Here is a 27,828-nt window from a genome sequence, read left to right on the forward strand (position 1 = left end):
TCCCATTTATATGTATGGGGGGGGGTACATTTAGGTTGAAGCTAGAACTCATTCTTGAATGCTTTTCTACCTTATTCATTGAGGCAGGGTCTCTTGGTCAAACCCAGAGCTTGCTGGTGTGGCTAGTCTCCCTAACCAGCTCACGTGGCTGAAATCAGGCGGGCCATCTCACACACACACACACACACACACACACACACACACACACACACACACACAGCGCTCACTTGCCAAGCACATTAACAACTGGGCCATTTGCCCAGACAGAATGTACTCCATTTTCTTTAGATTGTTAAAAACAAAAGAAGAAAGCAAGACTATAACTTACTAGTGTAGAAAACACTAAAAGTCAACCAAAGAGAATAAGGAAGTGAGGCCAGCTTGGTCTACATGAGCAAGTTCCAGCACAGCCACAGCGGTTACACAGAGAAACTCTGTCTCAAGAAACGACAGAGAGAGAATAAAGAAGCAATAACAAAATTATATATGTACAACTGCTGAGACCTACAAGGATTGAAAGCAACTAACACATTTTATTGTTTCCATAACAGGCTCTGGACAAGGTGAAGACAAAGGAGACAAGGACAACACTGACTCCTACCACAAATGAACATTACAAGTCTCCAGTGGTTCAACATATGAAAATGTATATAAAGAAAAAAGAGAAATATAAATATTCAGGTATTTGCAGCACACATTACAATGTCCTTAAAAAACAACAAAGCAGTATTATTTTTGTAATGGTATATGTAACTGACAGTAATTTAAAATGTCAAAGTACACCTTTTTCCTATCCTCCCCTGTAATCTAGACTGAGGATTGCAGAATTACAAAAATATACAAATAAAAACAAGTTTAGTACTCAGAGACAGATAGCTCTCCTTATGTTAATACATCAAGATGCAAATATTGAATTCAGGAATGCCAATCAGTTATATGCAGATAAATAAAACAGACCAACAATACTTCAAACCCAACTAACATTATACTAAAAATATATGTGTATATATGCATCTATATACACCACACCTATTTTAGAAAAAAGGTGCCTCGGTGAAAAATGATTCTGAAAATATTCACTGATGAACATTATGTATGAAACGTTCTACATAAAAAATTAGCCTATTTTTTACAATTCCATGTTTTCCTTACACCGGGAAACTATCGAGCGACATTTCATGCTGACATAGTCCTATAGCAATTCCCTCTACGATGTTCTCCACTCACTCAACACCAGATGGTGGCACAGACAGAGGTCACAGACACAACCTAACATACTTCTGTGGCACTCCCTGGAACTCTACCCACTCTTGAAACCAGGAAGTTTACGGTTGCTACAATGACTTATCCTAAAATGCAGTTTCTCTAGTCCAAATTAAGCACTTAAGATATTAAGAGGCTGAGAAGCCACCTCATTTGGTTTCTCAATAGACCTATAAAAAGGAATTCTGTATTGGAACAGCTAAACAAGTTCTCACTCAGTTAACATTGCATCCTTTACCTGCATAGATTCAATTTGGCTTAATAGCTCTTTGCCCCAGAGCATGAGTCTGGAGTTCACATACACTCCTTAAAGTCCATCACATCTATGACAAAAGATTCCATAGTAGTACCATGAGAATATATAAGATAATAAAGGTTTCTAAAATCTGTTTGATGAACCTTAGAGCATTCCTCAGTTGGAGTAACTACTAAGGGTCAATATATAAATAAAGTTGAATGGATTAAATATTTATGCCAATAATCACTTCTAGTGAACAAATGAAATGACAAGGTACCCCGAGCTCCTCCAATAAGCACTGAGGATCTAAAGCATAAAATGAGTAACTGAGTACACTAGAAAAGGAGAACAGTCTGAGGCAAGAGTTGTAGGTGTGTAAATATATATTTCATGTGCACACACGTTGTGTGCATTACGCTATATATAATTACATACATATCCACAAAATGCCCTGCAGCACAGTTCTAAAGGCCTTGTCAAGGAACAAACTACTTCTAACAAAAGCCCTGGAGTTCATACAATCTGTGTAAGAAATCAATGTGCATGTATTCACAGCATAAACCTTAGCCACAAAAGCATTGCTATTAACACTAGAATAAATCATAGGTTGATGTTTTTTTTTTTAACTGCTATCAATCAGTAATTTCACAATATTTCTTACATGGAGAGTCAAGAATAATAGCAACAAAACTGCAACTGGATTTTGAATTCACAAGAAAGATGTTGGTAAGGTAAACAAAGTTCAATTTCCAGAGTAAGAATATCAAAACTTTATAAATCTCCCGAGATGCAGTTCAATTACTACATCATTAGAAAAATAGAATCATAGAATGAGCGGCGCCTGCTAAGCATTCCCAACACATCGACCCGTATGTTTATCTCTTTCCTCTTTTGTTTCCAGCTGGAGGTCTCTTCAACTGAAGGAGTTGTCCTCCTGTTCCAAACCCCGCAGAGGCAGGATTGGACACCCCAAATGTCAAACCAGCTGATGCCGTGATGCCAGGATTGCTGAAGTTAAACCCAGACGTACTTGAGCTGCCAAAGCCTTATGTTCAAGGAAGAAAATATTCAAATGAGAAGTTAAATCACAAAAACAACTATAAAACACAAGGATGAGTGGAAATTTCTACCTGAGAATATACAATTTTTAAGAGTAGAAAATGTCTACAGCCCTTGAATTTCTAACATGGAACCTCACAAAAAGTAATTTAGATAACAGCTAAAGAGCATCTTGAGATAGAAGTCCAGTGATACAGGCCAAAAAAGCAAGCTAGCACAGATAATTGAAATCTGCAGGGAAATTAAAGCTGCCAGAAACTTCCTTGTCTGTATGCTAACATTTTATGTGCTGTGTGTACAAAATTACCTTATATCATTATATACACATTGTTAGTACCTTCCTACTCAAGCTCACCAAAAATATTTTAGAAAAGGCCTCATGGCATCTGGACCTGCCCTCAGATTCCAAGCCCTTTCAGCAAAGCCTCAACCCACCTCAATGTTCAAGAGAAGGCAATAGTGTGTATTATAAGAACCTTTACAATGAAGAGCAAGTGTTTTGACTGCCTGGTTGTCCGATGTAGTATTTAGATTCTAGTCCTGATACCAATGATTACAAATCTTACTCCATTGGCAGTGCTGATTTTAAACACTTCTTATAATAAGTGGAATTTCCTAAATTTGAGCACATTTTTAACAGTTATATCATTATTTTAGACATGCTACTTATCCCTACACATTACATATCAAAACAAGCAATATTTACAAATATAAAGTGAATAGAAAGGCAAACATAATTTTGAGTTTTCTACTAGGAGTAGATTAAACCTATTTAAAATGAACAAAGAACCAAGTTAGCCATTATTCATAAACTACACTATACCTTAAAATCAGAGGTACTAACAACCAAAGATGACCTGCTTGGACTAAGATGCATCTCCTAGTTGGGCTGCCTGGTGGTACAGGTCTACTGTATCAGCTACTCAGGAGGCTGAGGAAGGAGCAGCCTGCACAACTCAGTGAGACTGTGGTTCAAGGTGAAAGGTAAAACTAGGCTGGAGAAATAGCTCAGTGGTATACTCCTTGCTTATCATGGGTAAAACCATAATGTCCACCCCCAGTGCAAAAAAGTTCTCCAGCATGGAAAAACAAAGCACCAACTATAACTACTGGGTTACTAGGGAGGAAAGAAGCCTTAACCATAAAGTCACTCACTAGGATTCAAATGACTCTCTAGTTAACTGTTTACAGGTCTTGTTACATACAACAAAAAAGTAAGGCTACACAATTTAGTCAGTTGTCAGTTGAACATGCTTCCCCAGAGTAGAAAGTAAATTGGGGATCTCCAGGGGTTACTGGGAATAAGAACGTGTGTAATCTTTAGTAAAATGATTTGTACTTTTTAGCCTGCCTGGAATTCAGGCAGAAGCACACAAACCTGCACTAAGACTTCCTGAGGGTTTATCTGTTGTTCCAAATCCAAATGTGGAGGCCCCTGTGGTGCCGCATCCGAAACCAGAGCTAGCTCCAAATCCTAGTGGAAGGTAACAGAGAGATACACAGTGCGCATAAAACACAGTTCACAGGGCACTCAAGAAAACCAACCACCACCACAGGTCAAGTCAACGGTGTTCACACACGACTCAGCAAGTCTACTGACCTACTCCCTTACCTAAGACTTCTTGAGCAGATTAATTCTGAATAAAACACTACTTTATCCAGACTAGTTCATGACCTAGCAGCAATTTTTAAAAACGAGGCTACTAAAGTCAAGATCATATTGGTATTCTGACCACTGAAATGACTAGACTGTTAAATATATACCTAGCTAAAACATTACTTCATTTTGGAAAAATAAAAAGGCTGACTAAATTCATAAGCAAGCGTGACTTGCACAACAGTGTAAATACTACAATATTCCAAGGTGTGTGCTCTCCACTCATTACTAAGTACAGGACAGTTAGCTACCTCATTCTATGTGTTACAGTCAATCTCGCCATGTTACTCTCCGTATTAACACTAACAAAACTGTCTTCCCTCTTAAAAATTTTTGTCATACAAAGCCCATGAAGAAATTCTAAGTACTCAAAGATAGTTCACCAGAAATTCTCCATACAAACTCCAATTATTTTTATTACAGTCTTATGTTATTTCCCAGGTGCCTCTGCCTCCTGAGTGCGGGGATTCCAGGGACGCACCACCACTCTCTCTCTGCAGCTGGGGAGGGAACCAGGCCTTCACATGTGCTGGATAAGCACTGTGCAGCTAAGATGTCCCTCCAGGAAAGCCAAGTTGAAAACGAACTATCACTGCTTATAAAAACACTATGGAAAGTGGATGGTAGTCAAGAGATTATGCTACCTGCCGTGGTTCTAAAATTCTCATTTAGAACAGACAGTATGAAATAACTGTGATAGCATGTAGCCTTTCTTTGTATTTTAGTGAAACCTTCATACAGGAACCTTCTTTACAATATCATACTTCTGTCAAAATATAATAAATTCCCAATTATGCACAAAGAATTGTGAGTGCACTTATAATTAACATGTTTTATAGACTTACCTTACTAATTTATGAAACAATTAGAATAATCTGAATTGCTTATGTATGCATACAGTCAAATATGCCTAGCATACATAGAAATGACAAAAGCTGAGCTATTTAATTTACAATACAATTAATTACATTTTAAGAGGTCACTATCAGGTAAAAAGATAATGATCAGGAGTATGTATATAATCTAGGTGTAGATTGGATCTCAAAGTTACATTAGAACTAATATTTAAAACTAATTTGATTTAAACTAATTCTCAAATTCACATTTCAGCATTCTGATTGAAAAACACCCTCCCTGCCACTTAGGTTTTCTGTTTTGTTTTTTAAATCTACTTTCCATAGAGGACAGAATTTTTTAAGCTCTGAAGCTAATGCTAGAAAGCAGTGATTATGTTTGGAGAATCATTTTTGCCAGGTGGAAGGAACCTTAACTTCCCAAGCAGCAGCAGATCCTCTCAGAGATGTGTTATAGCTACCAGCAGTTCAAATGTCATCGCTCAATGAAATAGGAGAAAAGGGAAAGTGTACCTCCAAGGTTTGAAGAACCTAAGCCACTTGATTGCAAGCCAGTGCCAATACCTGAGCCGAATGGCGTTCCAAAACTAACTCCCAGAGATGGCTGTGGCCCTGGTATGAAAAAAAAAACGGGGGGAAAACAAATTTGCCTTACTCTTTCAAGATTAAAGTTCCTATATGAGATTATTTTAAAACTGAACATTGATTACTTTTTAAACAAATTCCATGTTAAAACTTTGATCTCAAGATTCCTTTCTGACCTAGCTTATCTATCCCAAATGTTTTATCTGAAAAAGAATTTTTAATTAATCTGCGTATAGCTACACAGTTAAGAGGCTTACCACAATGAAAAATGTTCAAATGTTTAATGTACTAATAGTCTGAAATATTTAATGCATCACAAATTATAGGTTTTTTTTTTATTTCTAGAACTGTTTTAGTTCTATTTGTTTTCTGATAGAACTATTTGGTGTAATAAGTAAGATTTCACTTTCCTTTTTAAAAAAACAAGCTCCCAGTATTAGAGTCAAGTCCCAATAATCAAGAGACTGACACTAACATAGCAAAACTATCATGTTACTTCATAAAGTACCCAAAAAATTAGGCATGACTTCTTATAGTATAGAAATGGTATATATAATAGATAAAAAACAAGACAATGTTTTATTTTATTTAATTTATTGTTCATTTTAAAAGCAAACCAATTACACAGTAACATGACAATTCCAACTTGTTCACAAGGTTATTGAGTTCTATCCTCCAGCTCTGCTACATTCCACCACTCATCGCCTGATTCGTGAGATCCAGAATGAATATTCACAAAGGCACGTGTGTACCTTGACAGACCCGATACATTCAAGACTTGGTGAAAATGCACTCAGAGCCACGTGTCGTCCTCTCCACACTGCCACTTCAGGGATTTTGGCTGAGTTTGTTTGGCAAGAACAGCATTACTAGGCCCCTCACAGTAACTACACTTTCTTTTTTTTTTTTTTTTTGTCAACTAAGCAGAATACAAAAATTTAAGGACTGTTATTTGATACTGATTTATGGAAACTCCTCAGTAAGTCTCACAGTACAGTCTTAGCTCTGGCCTCTGCCCTCATTGGTTAGTACATCTCAGAGGCAAGGGAATGCCAAAGACATATGCATCTTCAAATTTAACTTCAAAAAAAATCAAAGTCTTCACACTGTTCAATGAAGAATGAGGTTTGTATATTCAAAAGGTAGTGTAAAGTTATAAAGCACAAAACAACAAAATGAGGAAGTACATTTTGCTACCCTGGGACAGAAACTGGACTTTTCAAATAGCTTCTATCCAGAAAACAGAATAACTAAATAGCAGCCAGAGTTCTTACACTACTATTAAAAAAATAAATTAAAAAATATTTTTAAGTTTTTACATCCAGTTTGAGATTAATTTAAGAATAAAGACCTGACTAGCAACTCTTTTGTAAAATGTTACAACAGGGAAAAAAAATTTGCTTATTACTTTCTACATGTAACAAAAATAACAGAGAGAGCACATGTCCAGTTTCTTTAACATTGGGAGACTGTCACATTTTAGCAGGAGGCACTGCTGGTGAAGACGCTAAAGACCAATGCCCACCACAGTCCTCAGCCTTACAAATGGGGAGTCACCCAAATCCATGGTTTTGATATGTGTGGGTCCATTTTTAAGAGCAACAAAACAGTTTCTGCAATCATCATATAAGGACACAGAACGCATCTAACAGTGACAGACTCCCATTGCACAATAGATGCGAGATAGTTTGAGTTTCTACCTTCATACAAATTCTGAAGGCAACATCATTTATAAAACTAGTAGGCAAATGTATAACATTTTAAGTAGTAAAAGCTTATGATGACTTATCTCCCACGCCAAAGTGTTAACATATGATACTCTGGCCATAATATATATATATATTAGTTTCACTATCTGAAAACAGATTCTAAATCCTTCAGGTAGAAGCTATGTAAACAATTCAAGTCACTTTGAAATCTGAATAGTCATTCAATGAGAGGCTCTTAGTTTCACAAGTGAAATCAAATCAATAAATATAAACCAATGATTGCCTAGAGTGAAATTTCCATGTAAAGAAACATTTTACAAAAGTTTCCATGATAAATTCACACAACAAAATCAGGTTTGCACTGTAATCCGTATTTTCTAGAATAAATATTACCTTATTTAATGTAAAACTTCCATTTATAGCTAAAGTGCTAGAATTTCTTATAATTTTCCATAGTCACAAAAAATGTCTAGTGTAACTACCAACATTGCTCATAAGTTACCTTTTAAAATAACAAAAATGTCTTCCCCTGGTAAGAAAAATTTATTCTTGTTACTTCTAATGGGGAATGTTCCTTTGGTTACTAAAACAAAATCACAAATCCATAAGAAACTAAGATGAAATACTTAACATTTCTGATTTAACTCTACACCTTAAATGTCCAAACCTTCACCTAGAGTCAGAAAGCAGGAATCCTCACAAACACCTCAGCTCTCCGTAAAAGCAGCAGCTAAGTCACACGAGAAAAGTCTTATGTAAACATCAACAACATTTAAGTGTGAAAACACAACAACAAAATTCAACCTCAATATCTGAAAAAAATCCATCCTAAATCAAGTTCATATTGAAAATCCCAATATAAAATCTACTAAGTTTTTTGGGAGGTTTGAGGAGCATTTGTGGGCGAGTGTACATGAACTTGTTCATGCATTGATGCTTATCTTATGCATGAATAGCTGATTGGGTTTTTATGAACTCAGCCTTCATAGCAAACAGCCACAAATTGAACATGCCTAAGCCCAAATGTATATTTGTTTTCATTTAAAAAGAATGAAGGGTTGGGGAGGAGTTCAGTAGTAGAGTATGTGTTTATTAGCATATATAAATAAGGTCCTGGCTTCAATCCCAGAACCACCACCAAACAAACAAACAAAAAAAACCACAAAACAAAACCCAGCAAGTCATTTAAAATTAAGTCCACCTTTCCACCTTCTAGAAAGAAAAAAAAAAAGCTACCTTCAAAAAGAGGCAACAATCTAAGAAAAGCTATCGTCCTTGTGTCCCTGTTCACACCAATTAAATCAAGAATCCATATGTAAATGAAGCAAATACTTTAATACATCTATACAGTAACGATTGTGTATAAAAACATTATGCAAGTTGTTTTAAATTGGGACTTAGAAGGATTTCATGAAAAGTACTGCACAGGAGTGCCTCCCTGGATACAAAACAAAACATAACAGGGCTTTACTAAATGGGATGCAGTTGATAACACCATTACCCATGGACCTAACAAAACTCCTAACCGCCACAATCCAGCGTCCTAAGAAGAACTAAACAAGCATTTGTAATGGGAGGGTTATAGAGTGACTACAGAACCTGGGAGAAGCTTTTAGGGAAAAAATAAAAAAGGGAAAGAAACAGAAGGTATCATTGTAAGCACTGTTATTTATCAATAGTTCAACAACTTGATACAACTCCAAAGTACATACTGTAATATTTCTGAGGTTGATAAATTCCAATTCCCGCTACCTAACTAGAAAGTCTTATATACACCCTAAAAACTACAAGGACACACTAAAAGCAGTTATTGCCCCTGGTGGGAGGATGTGGGGTGTGGGGAGGGCAAAGCCTGGTAAAAGTACAGGCAAAATTAAAGCGCATGAGCAAAAGCTCCCAATAATTTTTGCAAGGTTAAACAAATATTCTTTAAATGACACAAAGCCAAGGCCTTTCTTGCACTGACTACCTTTGCATTCCACAAACCTCCCTCATAGGAGACATTCATTTATAGAATAAGCATTTGTCTTCATGCCTGCGCCCTACAAACATCGAGATTATAGTCTACACGATTAAAAAAAAAGCCAGGCATGGTAGCACATGACTTTAATCTCTGCACTCTGGAGAAAGAGGCAGACAGATCTCTGGTTTTAGGATAGCCAGGGGTTCACAGAGAAACTCTAGTCTATAAAAAAAAAAAAAAACAAAGCCCTTTGACAAGTGATTTTGCTTCATATTTAGCTATTTACCATAGAAGAGATTAACTTAAAGCACAAGAGTTTGGACAGTTCACTTTTCTCAAGCTTTGTTTATTCTCTTGAAAATAAACTATAATTTATTAACACTTATCCAGATCACATTTCTCTGACCTATCTTAGGACTAATTGTGACTTATTAGCTGTTTAAATAGTGAAAATGAAAAATCCTACTATAGAGCAAAGACTCCCCACAATCTGTCCACAGAAGTCTATATTCCAGCTAGCTAGAGAGCTACTAGATAGTGCTCATGGGAGCCACCATTTACACAGATGCAGGGATGGAATGTGGAGGGTTTGGACTAAGTCCATCAACAACTCTTTACTGATGGAGGGTCAATGCTGTCATTCAAATATGAAGACAGTAACTAGAGCATGCTTCTTTAGTATAGGTGGCCTGAATGTAACCCAAACATGGATTTTGTTTGGTTTTCACTTTTTAATATTGCAATTTACTGGATTATACAGAATTTGTCGGAAAGACATATACTACAGAATAAGTAAGCCTCACTCAAAAATCTGTAAATGACCAAGGGAAAAAAGTTAAACTATTAAGACTGCACTTTCTATGTCAAACATGAAACCTAATTTAAAAAAAAAAAAACAAAACTACCAAGAATAAGGCAACTAAGCAACTTCCAAAATTCCAAATAAATCACCAAGGAATCACACCTCATAAACACTACAAATGGTGTTCAACCACTAAGGTCTACATAATGTACAATCCATCTCAAACCTTCTTCCTAATCTTGCTACTGTTCAGTCCATGCTGGAGTTATAAAAACCCTAGCATGCATCTTTTTTAACTCTGGTTTGGACTCCTATAGAGAACCTGTTATTTTGTTTCAAGTCAAATAACATCCAAATGAACCTACTGACCTTCAATACACCAACAGTCAACAGAAAGATACTGCATCCAGAATACAAGTACTCTGCAATCAATACGTATGAGAGTAAGAATGCACCATCTATTATTATCATTAAAAAACACAACGTATGGGTGGGATTACCTCTGAGTTTAAACCAATAAAGGATACAATCACAACTTGAGAATCTAATGTTTTCTTAAATATAATTCAGCAGTGAAACACTATGTTCTAAAGGGCATCTATAGCAATACAGCAAATAACAGTAACTAAATTCACAATATTCAACATCTGATGTATAATTATTGCTAGACTACCCTGCCTTTTGTTTCAGGTGTGTTTATAATTGTGTCTACCACAATTTTTAGATTTGTATTAGAACAACTATTGATAGAAATTTTGTCAGTGCTCACACAAAAGGAAGACTTATAAAAATGCACATAATGTTCTCTGCATTTGAACAGTAAGAAGCTATAACTTGAATGCGTTCAGACCTGTAGCAGGCTGTTGCTGCTGTGTAAGTGTTGCAGCCATGGCAACGGCTGCTGCATTTGGCATGGTGCTGAAAGGAGTAGGTCCAGTAGTAACTCTGGGTGCATTCTGCCACTTCTTGGCTTCTGTTCTCCTGGCTTCAAACACATCTACTGCATCACCCAAAAACATTTTTCTGTAGCTAAGGTACTGTTCTTTAAGCACCTAAAAAAAAAAAAAGGAGTGGAGGGAGGGAAAAAAAATTAGGTTCTAGGTTGAGAATATGTATTCATATGAAATAAGCTGTCAAAAGTCCAAGGCAATGGCCATATTAGACATTCCAGCTCCAGGTGAGCTACAAATAAAACTACTAACTGACCCACTGACACTGACAAGACAAGGGTGGGGCTTGAGAGCGCTAGCACTACCGTGAACAATGCTTGTTACTGCTGTCACGAATCTTTAGAATATTCCACCTAAAATATTATGGCTTCATAGGCTAAAATTATAGGCAAGCAGAATATTTAAATAGATACTATAGTTTATCACCTAACTTTCCCCTTAAGCAACCAGTTTTTTTTTATAACTTTTAGATGGAAGTACTAAATATATACCAGTTAAGTAAACATTTTTAAATGAGTGGGAACCACATGATAAAGCAAGATTTTACACCTTTAGCACAGAAAGGCTGAGGGTCTAAGCAGAGCTTCAACTTTGTTAATTCTAATCTATTATTACACAATGGAGATGTAAGCCTTTATACCTAAGTCTTCCTTCTCACCCCTAAGATTTGAGTTTTACAACTCCAGGGTAAAAAAAATTACCAAGTTACCTAATGCAATATAAAGCCCCATTATAGCCACTAACCCTATTTCACATTAATTATTAAACATTTTTATTACAGATGTAACTTAGTTATATAGATCTAAAGAGAGGTAGAGTTTTAATATTTCTTACCTTTCTTAAACATTAAGCTCTTTACCACTACCAGAAACACACTTAAAATTTTACTATTACTTATAGAACTTAAAGTTATTATCATCCCTTTGTGTGGCTGTCCATTTTTAATACTCCAGTTCCAAGCTTCACTACTGTTATAAAGGACCAAAGTGGACCTGCTAAGAACTGAATATTAAGAAATGTGGCATTAGCAGCAGGTGAAGGAATCTCATTATTGTCTTCAAATCCATTCTTACTTTCCCTGCGTTTCATATACATTCCCACATATAGTACAACTTCCATTGAGAAATAATGGCCTAAGACTACAAAAACATGGGGGGGGGAGGGACCAACCACATACCTAACACCAGTCACGGATTATATGATGAATTCTCAAACTTCCCACTTTGTTAATGTCACTGGGGTGTGCTGGACAATTTCTTGTGAGATTTGCAAATATGAACAAATATAGAGCTTCTATGTTTAGCTCACTTACTACTTCAGCTGAAGATAAATGGTAACATACTTTCCTAGATAGTTGTTAATTATCAAGACACAAGCTAGACTCAGTTGGAAAGATGGACTCTCAAATTAGAGCATGCCTTCAGAAAACTGACTTATTGCCAAGTCTATCAAGTATTTTCTTAATTAGTTATTGATGTGAGAGGACTTAGGCCATTATGAGTGGTGCTAACCCGGGCCAGGTGATCCCGAGTTGTATGAGCGAGCAATAAGAAGCAAGCTGGTAAGCAAGACTCCTGTATGGCTTCTGCTTCAGTTCTTATCCTGACTTTCCTAAGTAATGAGTGTGACCAGAGATTTATAAGAGGAAATCAATCCTTTCCTCCCCAAGTTGCTTTTGGTCATGGTGTTTATCACCCCAATAGAAACCCTAAGACACATAACGAATCTGATCAGAGTAAAATCTTTAGTTCTTGGAAACAACTAGGGGAGCTGCAACAGGAGCTCCAGGCCTATTTAGCGATATACAAGACACTGACTCAAATAGAAAACAGATTAAAGAAAACAGGCTATTCAAATATCTATTTATGGCAGTATCAGCCATTTTCTGGTCTCATTACTAAAAAGGTTATTTTTCAAACCAGAGGGGAGGAAGTCCATTGCAGACAACTTTGTGACGAGGCCTAGCATCAAAGGTCTACAATACCAGATACTCTAGAGGATAAGCAGGATATAACTAACTAAAGGCTTGCCTGGGATGTAGAGGGAGCTCAAGGCTGACTTGTGCAACTTATTAGCTCACAACCAGTTCTAACTCCAGTTCCGGGGGAGGGGGAGGTAACTCCCTCTTCCAGTCTCCATAGGCACAGACATGGTGCACACATATGCACGCAAACACTCATACACATAAAAATAACTTCTAAAAAAAATTTAAAATAATCAAAGAAGCAAAAGCTCTGAGAGTGGCATAATTATCAAACAATCAGGTTCTGGTGATGGCTGAGGGGAAGCAGAGGAACCTAGGCACCCATTCTACTATTTTGTTTGTTTTAGAAACATTCATGATAAACTAATTTTAATATCATCACATACCTCAACACAAAATCATTTTTATCAGTTTAAAATCTTAAAGCAACATTTGTTATAGTGATGAGATTTTAAAGAATCTTATAACCTTCATTCAGAAATTAAACTTAAATTAAAAATGCTTTTGTTTCCAATCTGTTCACAAGTGCTAAAAACTTTAAAATGACCCATTTTAAAAGTTAACTTTAAAAAAAACTCCATTATCACAAAGCAAGCAGATATGATCATACTCAATGAACATGTTCATGTAATTTACTTAGATTCAGGTTTAGTTTCTTTGAATTTTCAAGGTTTTTCTGTAGTATAGGTAACTAAAAACTTATATTTGTTTAATTAGCTGCAAATAAGAAAAGTGTACTTTATTTTATGTTTCACTTAAATCAAAAGAGGGCCATCTGTCTGGTCTGTACATAAATAAAATTTAAAATTAGCATTATTACATAAAGATCAAAATACTCAGTGAAAAATTACTTCATTTACATTATTCAATATACGGTACTTAAACAAATATATTATTTGGTAAGAAGATTTCCTCTACTTAGAAGGAATTTTAAGCAAGTTTTCTTTAGCTTTATGATAAATAAATATTAATAAAACACAATTAGACTAGGTCAGCATAAAAACGAATTTGCCACTATGGATGTTTGTTTTCTATAGTGCTATTTATACTGGGAAAGAGATGGAAACCTGAATTGTGGTTACACAGGCATCACACGAACACACAATCACTGTAAATTATCAAAAATAGTAATGAGGGAAAATGGGCATTGATATCGAAATTATTCCCAAGGTACTAATTTAAAGCTTTTTTCTTTCTTTTCAGTTTTTATTAATGAATGTGTTTGGGTATGATCATGAGTTAGAGTAGTACTGGCCTTTTTACTTACACATCATTTGAGCTGTTCCTGAATAAGCACGGCAACGTTACCAGGTAAATATTGGCATCTACATACGCAGATGGTGAACTGACAATGAACACTTACCTTGACATTTTCATGAATAGACTGGAGCTGTGCAGCTAAAGCTACAAACGTTTGATAAATTTTCTGCATAGCCATTGATAAATCTATAAGAGAAAATTATGAAACAAATATGTAATAATTTTTATTTTGTTTTTCTACTACTCAGTCCTAGTTTTAGAAAAGACTCTATCAATGTTCTTCTACAACTACAGAAGACAGTAGACTAAGCCTGAGAGAAGGCCGTTTTCATCAGTGACCTGGAAAGGCTCCCCACCCCAAGCCCCCCACCCCCGTTACCACAGCAATGACTTTCAATAAAAGCGTTGTAAATTTCCAGGGAACCAAGACTTACCAAAAACTTTCTAGGAAATTTTCTCAAAGCAGCTTAGGACAAGCACTAGGAGTTGTATGCATGTCTACTATCCAAGTTTAACCACCCACCAATAAACATAATGGTGCCCTCAAAATCTGCCATGGTAGGGATATTACCTTGAGGGGTTATATGCGAATTGTTTGCTTGAGTGGCAAGATGATTTTCTAGTTCTTCAATCTGCTGCCTGTACTGCTGAAGCTGTACTTCAAACTGCTGAACCAAGACTCTGAAGTAGCTATAAAAAGTTAGATCAAATATTTAAAACATTGTTTCCTTTATACTTAAAAAAAAAGTAAGTAGGCCAGGTGGTGGTGGCGCACGCCTTTAATCCCAGCACTTGGGAGGCAGAGGCAGGCAGATCTCTGTGAGTTCGAGACCAGCCTGGTCTACAAGAGCTAGTTCCAGGACAGGCTCCAAAACCACAGAAAAACCCTGTCTTGAAAAAGCAAAAAAAAAAAAAAGTAAGTAGTAATTGTCCTCTTTTAAGTGGGGCTTTCAGTTTAGGATGAAGATATAATTCACAGATAGCACTGAAGCAACTCCCAAGCACTAAACATTATTGATGTATCACTATTCCAATCACGGAGGACAAATTACACAAAGTGACTTCACAGTCTTTAGAAACAGCAAGGTCATCCAACACAAGCTAGAACTTAACTATTACAGACAGGTAGAGATTAAGGAAACTACAAATAAATGCAATATAACTCCACAACAGAAGCTTAGGTGGGGAGGAGAGGAATCAGTAAAATTCTAATAAGTTGTTTTAGTTACAAACATTTTATAGCTGGGTAGTGGTGGTGCACACCTTTAATCCTAGCACTTGGGAGGCAAAGGCAGGTGGAACTCTAAATTTAGGCCAGCCTGGTCTACAGAGAGAGTTCCAGGACAGCCAGTGCTACACACAGAAACCCTATCTCGGAAAACACAAAAACCAAAATCAAACAAAAAAATCATTTTATCAAAGTTAGTTTTATAGTTCTACAATATGTTAATATTGGTGACAACGAAATAAGGAATTTATGCAAATTCTTTGTACTACTATTTTTATAAGTTCTCTGAAAGTGTAAAGTTTAAAATTAAAGTGTGGCTATCACTAAATTTTACAATAAAGTACTTAACAGCTTTTAGAATAATAAAGGAAATTTGTATTTTTTTTTGGGGGGGTAAGAAATGGGTAACAGATAGAAGGGCAGTTTAGTGATAAAGCACTTACTTGCCAGGAAAATGGGACAGAGGGGAGGGGAGAGGGAAAAAGAGGAAAGGGGGACAGGAAGAATGAAAGCTTTTGGCAACATGAACTCTGTTTTTGGTATGAAAAAGGCAAGATGAAATCATTATGGATGCATGTCATGTTAATCTGAGTAAGATCAGTATCACAGTTATTGCCTCAACTTGAGTAACTATAGCATAATATAAGCAATTATCCTTATTTTTTTAGAAATTCACAGTTAAACTATTATGTTTGCAAATAATGCAAGGTGTTGGGGGAGGGATGTAAACATACAGAATATAAAAACAAAATACACAAGATAAATTTAGGAAGTAGGGAATTTGGATAAGGTACATAGGAAATTTCTGTTGTTGAAATTTTCTGCAATTCTAAAATAACTTTCTGAAGGAAAAGTAAAAAGTGGAAAAGTACAGGGGCAAGAATCACACGCACACAGGCACACATGCACACCCCCACACACACTCTGACCAGCTTCTGTGAACTCCAAGGTTATGAAGACTAGAAGTCACAGACTGAAAGATGGGGTAGCACAGGACCAAGGTGAGCATGTGGACTACTTCATGCTGCTATCTTAGCAAAGACGGCTGGAAATTCAGATCTTACTTAGCCTTTCTTTGCAGTGAGCCAGAAATAAACTAGCCTCTTAGGATAATTAGGAGAAATCAAAATAAAGATTCAAGTTAAGCCTTCTCAAAATTCTGTGTGTGATTATTGCTCTGCTTAAATGAAAAACTTTCATTAAAAAAAAAAAGACCCAATAACTTACTCAGCAGGAGCTGTATTTTCATGTTGAAGTCCAGGAGGTGTTTTCTGGGTTCTTAAAGCTATCTCAGCATTCTTTAACTCCTAATACAGAAGAGATTTTTTAAACACATATAGGAAACAAACAAAAAAGCATGGGTAAGAGTTAGGCTAGCATACAAACCATTTCTGGACTGAGATGTCAAACAATTGGATAGACATGCTTTAAAAATGGAATAGAACAAGCTGCTATACATATTGCTGAAAACTCTTTCTAAAGAAGACAAATTAAACTTTCAATAAATTTTATTGAAATTCTTTTTGAAGAACTATGCATGAAATTCTGTAAACTGATAAAAATGAATTCATCCACAGTAAAAGAAGTATGGTACTGTTTTAGAGCCTCCAGGAGCAAATGTAGGAAAGGCAAACAGGCAGAAGCAAGCAGAGGCCGGGCAGTACCAGCGGGGATTCCCATCCGGGTAGCAGACCTTAGCACAGCTGCTTCTCTTTTTTTTTTTTTTAATTTATTTATTTATTAAAGATTTCTGTCTCTTCCCCGCCACCGCCTCCCATTTCCCTCCCCCTCCCCCAATTAAGTCTCCCCCCAGCCCGAAAAGCAATCAGGGTTCCCTGTCCTGTGGGAAGTCCAAGGAACCTTCACCTCCATCCAGGTCTAGTAAGGTGAGCATCCAAACTGCCTAGGCTCCCACAAAGCCAGTGCGTGCAGTAGGATCAGAAACCCATTGCCATTGTTTTTTGGTTTTTTCGAGACAGGGTTTCTCTGTGGTTTTGGAACCTGTCCTGGAACTAGCTCTTGTAGACCAGGCTGGTCTCGAACTCACAGAGATCCGCTTGCCTCTGCCTCCCAAGTGCTGGGATTAAAGGCATGCGCCACCACCGCCCGGCTAGCTGCTTCTCTTCTTAAATGAGGAAGTGGGTCTACATAGACTTCACTTGCCTAATACAGTATGTAGGAAGCCTGAGAGCTGAATACTGGTCCTCTCCTCCTGCTCACATTGTCATCTGAATGCCTATCCCATGAGTCCTTAGGAGTAATATTCTGTTTTAACACTTTATACCCACACACTTGTCATTCCACTGTTTTCTTTTTTCCTTTGTCTTTTCCTTTTGCAAGGTGGTTTTTTGTTTGTTTGGTTGGTTGGTAGTTTTTCTACACAATATTTCCTTGTGTAACCCCGGCCCAGCTGTCCTGGAATTCCCCTCTATAGACTAGGTTGGCCGGAAACGCTCAGATATCCACCTGTCTCTGTCTCCCAAGTGCTGGGATTAAAGGCTTATGCCACCACTACCCAGCTACTTACATCATTTAACTTATTTTTTAACATAAGTACCTTAAATTTATGCTCCCAATAGTAACTTTTTTACCTTATTAAACTACCAAACTATTAAGTCTAACTGGCTCTCTGTACCATTTTACTTTTTGATTTCCTTTTCTTTCTTTCTTTTATTTTATTTTTTATTTATTTAAAAAAATTTTTTTTTGGTTTTTCGAGACAGGGTTTCTCTGTAGTTTTGAAGTCTGTCCTGGAACTCGCCCTGTAGACCAAGTGGCCTTGAACTCACAGAGTTCCACCTGTCTCCAAGTGGTGGGATTAAAGGTGTGCACCACCACGGCCTGACCTTTTTGTTTGTTTTTAAGACAAAGCTCTAAACAGTAACCCAGACAAGCTTCAGCTCCTGATTCCCCTGACTCAACCTCCTGCCTTTTTACCCCTGGACTCCTGCCACCACAGCAAGGCCCTGGACAGGCACTGCAGCAATGAGCTGCCAGTAGGTCTTCACACCCATGTCACACTCCAGGCCCCTTCTCTGTCCTGCACAAGCCCTTGCAACACTTAAAACCTTCAAGATTCAAACATATCACACATGAGACTCAAGGTAAAAGTGTCGACTTAAGCCCTTTGTGCCCTAACATATAATGTTTCATTTATTTAAGTTTTGTTTGTTTGGATTTTGTTGTTGTTTTAGCAGAATTAGTCCTTTGGTCCCTAAAACCCAAAGTCCCTGAAAAATATAGATTTTTAAAACAGAGTTCACTGAATGCTATGACAACTAAACCCAACAACATAGCACCTAAAACCATCTGGCATCTCCTGCCATCAAGAGAACCTACTTCAACTCTTGAGTTACTCTGCCAAAAACAAGAATAAACAAAGTATTTATGAGTCTTTGTATCCATCAGATTTTGGTCTGTCACCCTTTACTGAACAATCCCTTTATTTCCTAGGAGGGCTCTCTTTGAAGATTCCAGTATATACTGAGACATCCAGCTTTATAGACTTAACAACCACTAGATTCTTGGATCTCTAGTAGGTAAACAGCCATTATTGGACAAGCTAGACCACAGTTTGTAAGTCATTCTAATAAATCTCCTTTCTTACTCTCTCTCTACATATACATTTATGGAACAAGTATATGGATGTGTGTGTGTCTGTGTCTATGTGTGTTCTATATTTCCTATAGAAAACCTTGGCTAATACAGGTGGCCTTAGTTTGCTACCTCCATTATTGGCTAATTAAAACTTTTTATAAACATATGTAAACTCATGTATTTTACATACAATATTCAGTTTCATATGATTTTATGTTTAATCAATGCCTAAATATTCACTCTTCTAAAGCATAATTAACATTGTTTTTCCTTAAAAGTACCTAATGGTAAAGGAAACGTGACTAAGAAAAAAACACAAAGGAATACTGCATTCATATTTAATGAAAAGACTAGAATATGGGAATCTGAGAACAGAAAACAAAGTTTTCCAATTCTTTTTAAACATCATAGTTTGTGTAGTCCTGGATGTCCTAGAACTCACTCTTGTAGACCAGGCTGGCCTTGAACTCAGAGATCTGCCTGCCCATGTCTTCCAGGTGCTGGGATTAAAGGCATGCGCGTCCACTGTCCAGCAAATATCATAGTTTAAAACAACTATTCTAATGACATGACTTAATGAGATACTACATAATCCATGTGAAAATTCTATCACTTCACTTCTGAAGAGCACAGCATTGATAAGTCTACAGTAAAAAGTCATCACACGAGACTTACCAAAACTCAGTCAAGACAACAGGAAAAGATGACTTTCTAATTACAATACTTAAAACACAAGTCAGTCATATATTATCACTGTTCTTCCATGGTGTAGAGAAGAACCACTTAACTGTATTATCTATATGATGCCACAGGTGGAAAAATTCGGTAAGCTCAAGTGACAGATGACATTAGTCCCACTGTTATTCTCAGGTGAGTTTAACCAAGACTAGCAGATAACCACCAGTTTTTAATCTAATAACTAACGAGAGAAAACACTTTCTGTCCAGTTATTTTCCTCCTTTGTCATATAATCTCAGCAAGAAGCTTCTATGTGAGCTCATGGTTAAGGCTAAGACTAGCAGGGAATGCTCCTCAGCCTCTTAACAAAGTTCTTTGTGTACCTAATTGCATAAGGACAACAGTATCTACCCCAAATGGCTGACATAAACACTAACCTACACTAAAAAGAGTATAAGCTATTTAGGATATTGTTACACATATGTATCGAGCACATATATAACTTTAAATAGCAATTTAAAGTTTTATAAATGCTCTAGTTTTCTTATTAGTGTGTACACATCAAACTCTATACTTAAGTAAACTCTTATTTCGGGGTGAAAAAAAATCAAACCAAATGCACACAGTAATACGGCTGATGACTGGCATACCTGAGCTGTTTCCAACTTCAGTTTGTCAATATTGAGGGTATTCCTCTGCAGCCCACTGGCAGCCAGCGACAGAAGCTGTTTCAGAGCCTTGATGTCTTCCTGGACTTTAAGCATCGCTTTGGAAGACATTCGACTAATTTCTTCTTGGACTTGTTTTTGTTCTTTGACAAATTTCCTAAAAGAACAAAAGAACACAACAAGCGACAGGAATGGGGATGGGGCTAGAGCTGGGGAAGGGAGGAAGATGATATACATGTAGACAGCTCTGCCGGGAAGAGCAATATGCTATTCTCACACTCAGCCCACAACTAGCTCTAACTCCAGTCCAAGGTCCTCTTCCAGCAGACACCAGGCACACACACAATGCAGGCATACAGACAGGCAAAATATTCATACATGTGAAGTAAATCTCCAGAAGAATAGTTTAAGCAAAAAAATAAATAAAAATTAAAAGAAACCAAAATTTAAAAAAAAAGTTTTTTTCCCTAGAGAAAAAGAAGTACATTTAAAATAAGTTGGTCAAAAGTCTAATGTTCAAAACTACAATTCACACTTTTTAACAGCGTGATACTTAAGAGTTATAATCCTTACTTTTCCCCTTAAATTTTTTTCAACATTATTTGTGTGTGTGCCTGCTAATTTTTACAAGCTTGACACAAACTAGAGACACTTATAAAGAGAAGAGGATCCTCAATTAAGGAATTGCCTCCATTGGATTGTCCTGTAGACAAGTCTGTTGGGTTGGTGTCTCTGTCTCTGTCTCTGTCTCTGTCTCTCTCTCTCTCTCTCTTTCTCTCTCTCTCTTTAATTAATGTGGGAAGGCCCAGCCCACAAAATAGTTACCACAAAGATGTTTTCCCTAAAATGTACCCAAGAATTTTCCAGTTTTATTTATCTATTTACACTTGGTACTTACTGGAGATTTTCAACATCCTGACAGATGACAGGAGGCAGATTCTCGTCTTTCAGTGCTTTACTATCCCTAAGAAAGAGTCACACCTACATTAATGCCATCCACAAATGCATCACTACTATGCAGATTCTAAGAACTGACAAAGAGTTGTGTTTTTCTATATTAAGAAATGAAAATATAACAATGTTATCTACTAATATTTTCTTTGATTTCAAAGTCTTTATAAAGAAAATAATTTTGCTGACTTGTAAATAATTTTATTAATTTATCTGACACCAACATTTGTTACTAAAGACTGGTGTCCATCATAAATATCCTTACAAATATTTAAATAAATGCCTGAAAAAAATCAGAAAATACTAGACTGAATGAAATGTTGAACTATGTTTCTACTTATTCAAAGATTCTATGACTGATATTCAATTAAAAAAACAGAAAGATATTAATTAAAGAAAACCTACAGCATTTTTCACAAGGTACTCAACATAGTTTAGTACTTTATAACCTTCTCTGAAATGGGAAAATACAGCCTACTTACTTAATTACAAATAACACAGAGAATAAAGGTTGGCACACTCTAAGAAAGTCATTTTACAATGCTGGCTAGAACCCCCAATCTCTCTCAGGCGCTTCATTCAAAACTTTTACAGCTTTGAATTTGGGGTTAGAGATAGATGTTCAACTTGTTAATCTATACAAATACCCAAAATCTGAAACACTTCTGGTATCATGGATACTTGACCTTAACAGGTTAGAGCAATGCACATTTCTGAGAAGTGGACCTGACATGTCCTCACAATGACTGACAGAACACAAGCTGGGTGGGTAATTGGCAATAAAGAGATTCAGTGACTGGAGAGTAAAGCAGTGATCATATTCCAGACATGCACATAATGCATATGGAAGGCATGATCTTGGCTGAAGACACGAGGGAGTAAAATGGTACTGGCATAGTAATTTGTGGGTGGAAAACCAATAGTGTAAGAGCTGCAGGAATAACTCAGTAGTGCAGCCCACACTTAGCAAGCACAAAGCCCTGGGCTCAATACTCAATACTGAGAAGGCTAAAACTAAAGTATTTGTATTATTTGGGAAATGTCAACTACCTTTTCCAAAAAAAGAAAAACGGCTTTATATTCTATATTTATATTCTATATATATCTGACATTTCAGGTTTTCCCAAACATATATTTATCATTTTTGGTAGACACTAATTTTTGCCTTCTAAATGCATACTTTGTAATAATTTACTTCTTTCTATACAATCTGCCAACAAATAAAATGTAATTAAAATATTTTAAAGTCAAATTTTAAACTTACTCTGGCCTTGTTCCTGTTTTATCACCTAGATAAAAATGTAAAAATAGGTCATTTAACAATACATTAACACATTCCAAGTTCTAAATGGACAGAAATTAAATAAAATACAAACACACGTATTTTAACATCATGCAATGTGATTTTCCCTGTCCTAAACTCGGAAGAAGAACACAGTATGATGATGGTGATCTGACACCAAACAAACACATTACAGAGCTCAGCTGCTTCCACTTCCCTCAAGAAGAAACTTTTCAAAAAAGTTTCCTGCATGGACAGTTTTTAATGTCTCTGTCCATCAATTTAACTCTAGACATTTAAATACCACCATCCCCAGTATCGATGCCCTAAAGCCTCCAACCTGAAACAATTCAATAAAACATTCTGTCAATCCTTGAAGACAGCTAACTGTGTCCATGTACATTTCCATCTGCCCAAACACAGAACACATTTCACTCTCAGCAACGGGCATCATTCCTAAATGCCAATCTACCTTTCTCTTACAGCAGTAATGAGGGAAACACTTTTTCAAATGTTCTTTATATAAATACGCTTCCTACATTTGTGAACTGCTCGTGCCTGTGAGTCATACATTACTGTCAAGCTATTCAATATTAAGTGTATTTTTGATTCAGACATATCACATTTCATTCATCTGTTTCTAAAATTGGATCTATAAGACACATATTGATTTCAGGGATGTTAAAATATGAGAACACATGCAAAAATCAAGTCCTCTACTTTGTAATGTCACTTATCTTTACATACAGATGAGTTCTGACTTAGTTCTTCCATATGACTACTCATGTTTATTTTACCATGAGAATATGGATTAGGTCATCATTATCATTCACAGCTCAACGTTTCTGAATTTGGAACCTTCCTTTTCTATAAATGATGTATAAGATTTGATGAGACAAGATAATAAAAATAAGAATTTAATTTTTTTTAACCCAAATAGCACATTTTCTTAAAACTGATGTACTATGGTGGTCTGAGTTGAGATGTCCTCCATCAACTAGGGAATTTGAATACTTGGATCCCAGTTTGTGGGGCTTTTTGAGTAGGATTAGGATATGTGGCCTTGCTGGAAAGGTGTGTCACCAGGGGCAGGCTCAGCTTTCAAAAGCCAAACGCCATTCCCAGTTTGTTCTCCCCACTTCCTGTTTGCTGTTCCTGATATGGGCTCTCAAGTGCTGTTCCAGCTGCCTGCCACCGACCATCTCTGCTCTGTTACATACACTATTACCCTTCTGGAGCTGTAAACCAAATAAACTCTTCTGGATGCTGCCTTGGTCAGTGTTATAGCACAGCAATAGAATAGTAATTGATCATGTGCTGCTTCTTTGATACTTTACTTTTGCGCTATAATTCTCTACATACAACATGTAAAAAGGGCTACATTATCATAGGCCCTATCCGTCCACCCACTTTGCCTCAGTAAATATACTTACAAACATTCCTATCCTACTCTTGCAGTCTTTGGCTTGCTACTTTTCACGCAGCCAAATGTTCTTCATCCTCTACCCTTCACTCCCTTTTATTTTCCACACACATCTATCACTAAACTTGCTTTATTTCCTCACTCCCCATCTCTCGTCGCAGTGGTCCCTTTCTTCCCCTCAAACACTTCCCACTCCTGCTTCCATGGCATACACATTTGATTATTTTTTGCTCCTGCTCCCCCATTCCTTTAGACCTTAGTCCTCTTCTCCTTTCATGACCACCACCCCCTACACGAGAGGGGAAGCAGGAGGGAATCAAGGGATATCTGGGTTATCTGTTTAACATGATCTCCAGGATCACCTAATTCTGCTCTAGTATCATCATTTCCTTCTTCTTTACAACTGAACCCAACTGCACTGTGAATATGCCACCTTTTCTTTTTGTCCATTCATCTGCTGATATCTAGGCTGGTTTCATCTCTTGACTAAAATGAACAGTAAGAAATATTCTGAAATCTTAAAACAAACCATCAAAACCCTCCAGTTTAATTACAAAACTCAATGTGGTATAAAAAGTCATTAATAACTTCTGACATTTGATGCCTGTGCCTATATTGTCCTCTGTTAATTCTCCAGAAGGGCAAAGTCTTACTCCATGTTGCCTCTTCTTTATTTCCTACTATTCTTCCTCCATTTGGCTAAATCCCATCGATATAAGTCCAGAGCTAACTGCTATAGCTACTAGACAAAAAGAGACACCCGGGGCTGGAGACACAATCAATGGTATCTTATTTAGGCTTCTACTGTTGTGATAAAAAAAAAAAATCAACCAAAATCAACAATGGGAGCAACAATGGGGGAAACGGTTTATTTTGGAGATCCCAGGACCACCAGCCCAGTGCACAGTAAGCTGGGCCCTCCTGTATCAACCAACAATCAAGAAAATACCTAGCAGACTTGCCCATGGCCAATCTAAGGGGGTCATTTTCTCAACTGACAAAACTAACCAGCACAAGTGGACTACGATCACATACTGCTCTCACACAGAACCCCAGTTAGGTTACTAGAGCCCGTGTCAGTGGTTCCAGCTCCAGGGGATCTGATTCTTTTTCTGAACTCTGTGAGCCTTTACATTTTCCAATACACACACATATACACATAACAGAAAAAGGGGGAAAACATCCTGTGATTTAACAAACTACTCCTAACAGACAATTCCAACGAAGGGAAAGGGAAGGTGGTACATGTGACTATGGGTACTTATTCTCACATCATCTTTGTTCTACTCCAGCGCAGACACAGGATAAAAGTAGGACAATGGGGAGGGATCAGGAAAGAAAGGAAATAAAGATGTACATTTCTCTTACTCCTCTCTTCAGAGTTTAAAAAAAAAATCAACTAAAATTGCTGACATAAGTATTTCCAATGTTAGCTGAGTAAGAGTAGATTACAAAACACACTGATCATGATCTTGATTTATAAATAAGCACTGACATTCACATTACTGTAGCTATGTAAGACATATACACATGCAAATTTAAACTATTCACAAAAGCCAGTACGTTATGCTCAAAACTGTGAAATATGGATGATAATATAAACAAATTTAAAGGTACTAATGGCTATACAGCTAGTGATCTTTCAGGCAGGAAACTGAGGAAGCGTCTTCACAGTGCTGTCATTACAGGAAACTGGAGTAACATCACTCACTCTTTTTATCTGAGGAGGTGCTAAAATCTATACCACCAAGGCCTTCATTGCCTGCAGTTGAAACAGGTGCCGTAGTTCCCAAAGATAAGCTTAAAGCATTCTGTCCAAGGCCTGTAAATGAACCAAATACCACTTATCAACTTTCCTGACTTTAAAAGAATCCCCTGTTACTGACCAAAGACTCAATACTTTAAGATACAAATTTTCTTACTATCTGTTTTAGGAAGATAACATGAAACAACTCTGTAGCAAAGAATTTGGGTAAATATTGATAATCTTGCTAGATTTAACAATATATTTAGTTTGGAAGTTGGGGATCTTTCACTATCAAAGGGCCCAACTATATCTAATTTGATATAGGTAATTTTTACTTAACTTTTTCTACAAAATTTGTTTCCCATGATATATTTTCAAGTTTTGTAATTTAAACAAATATAATATAAACCTTTTCTAATTCATGAACCATTAACCAGAAATTCCTGAAATTACATTCCTATGTGAAATAATTACACAATGTCTTCAAGTAGCAGGAAAGCTTTACTTACTCTCAAAAATGCCCTCTCTAGACTTCCTGAAAGAAAACCACGCTTAAAAGTCAGGCTTACCTGGCTATACCACATGAAGTGAGGATGTAAGCCTTTCTTATAACTCCAACTAAGCAAATTTCACCACTGAGCCACATCCCCTGCCCAAGACTTAGTTGACATTCATTTAAAAGACAAATTTCTGAGGATGCTTTCTGAATATTTCCTTAAACAGGCTCACTGGGGACAAAGGACAACTATTCTAAAACATGGCCAAGATGTTCCCTTACATGGGAAAACCATTATTTTGGTTTTCATACTTAAGGAAAAATAGATTATCTTTAAAAAGTGTTCTTTTTAACAAGCTAAAATAAAGTAAATTTAAATACAAGTATTCACTATTCTGGAAAAAAATACAATCAATTACCCGATGTTGCTGTGTTTGCACTCTGGAAAAGTGAGCCTCCCAAACCAGCTAAGGCTCCCCCTAAGGAAAGCCCTGTTGATGCTGTTGTAGTTGTGGCTGGTGTTGTTCCCAAGTTATTTAGAGTAAATCCTGTGGATGCTGAGAATAAAAGAGAGAGAGAAGAAGAAGCCTTCATATAGAAATAGCACTTAACACCACAGAAAAACAGTACATTCTCAAAAACAGAATCCCGTTGACACAGCTGAATCTTTGGGGAAACCACTTGCTCAAGAAAGCTTTGGAAATACTCCACATAAAGTCTTATTACATAGGCAAACCTTGCCTTGAACTCCACATCCTACTGAAGCATCCTCCCAAATCATTAGGTGTGGACCACTAAACCTGGCTCTAAAAAGCCAATAGTTCAGTAAGACAAAATTGCTAACTAATCCAATTAGAAAATTTCCAAAGAATGCTTGTTTTTAAATTTTTTTATGCTTGTACAATGAACACTTTACCCATTGAACCATCTCCCCTGCCTGATATTATGTTTAATATAAATGGTTACTGATGTTCTCTAACTGGATAAAATTTTAATGTAATTTTCTTCTAATTCAACTTTCTTCCCATTCTGTCTCACCTGCTGGAGTGGATGTGAGAGCAGATGAAAGAGTGAGCCCACTCGCTGAGGTAGAAGTGCCAGGCAGGGTAAATGGTGTGGCAGATGCTGCAGGTTTACTAAATCCTAAACTGAAGCCTGTTGTAGATGCAGATGTAGTAGCTGGTGTTCCTGTTTTAAAAAACAAAAACAAAATCTCATTTTACCTCAACCATATAGATATTAGGCTGGTTTTAATTAGTATCCTTATGTCTGTGATCCTTTTCTCTATCATAAATAGGATAAAAGGATTTTAGGTATGAAACAAAAGACTTAAGTTGGGACTAAATTATGCTGAATATAAAAAAAGATGGTCCTTTGGAAAAGAAACGCAAGATGGGTGTGGTGGCACACACCTTTGGTCCCAACACTCTGAAG

At 36.7% G+C, this 27,828-nt stretch overlaps 1 protein-coding gene across 2 annotated transcripts in view; it reads right to left on the reverse strand.

The window, feature by feature from the left end:
• Positions 1-513: 513 nt before the first annotated feature.
• Nup58 (nucleoporin 58) overlaps positions 514-27,828 on the reverse strand; it is a 32,645-nt gene continuing 5,330 nt past the window's right edge. The window contains exons 3-15 of one of the 2 annotated variants that reach the window (XM_075950054.1): positions 27,433-27,582; positions 26,814-26,951; positions 25,863-25,973; positions 22,711-22,735; positions 21,394-21,459; positions 20,478-20,652; positions 16,780-16,859; positions 14,896-15,014; positions 14,428-14,510; positions 10,981-11,182; positions 5,585-5,683; positions 3,939-4,034; positions 514-2,546 (exon numbers count right to left, since the gene is read on the reverse strand). In XM_075950054.1, the coding sequence (XP_075806169.1) occupies positions 2,377-2,546; positions 3,939-4,034; positions 5,585-5,683; positions 10,981-11,182; positions 14,428-14,510; positions 14,896-15,014; positions 16,780-16,859; positions 20,478-20,652; positions 21,394-21,459; positions 22,711-22,735; positions 25,863-25,973; positions 26,814-26,951; positions 27,433-27,582 (1,514 nt within the window). In that variant the 3' untranslated portion in view covers positions 514-2,376. The remainder of the gene's footprint in view (positions 2,547-3,938; positions 4,035-5,584; positions 5,684-10,980; positions 11,183-14,427; positions 14,511-14,895; positions 15,015-16,779; positions 16,860-20,477; positions 20,653-21,393; positions 21,460-22,710; positions 22,736-25,862; positions 25,974-26,813; positions 26,952-27,432; positions 27,583-27,828) is intronic. The other variant, XM_075950055.1, reaches the window with a different exon arrangement.

Source organism: Microtus pennsylvanicus, chromosome 15 (assembly GCF_037038515.1).
Source record: "Microtus pennsylvanicus isolate mMicPen1 chromosome 15, mMicPen1.hap1, whole genome shotgun sequence".
Classification (NCBI taxonomy): domain Eukaryota; kingdom Metazoa; phylum Chordata; class Mammalia; order Rodentia; family Cricetidae; genus Microtus; species Microtus pennsylvanicus.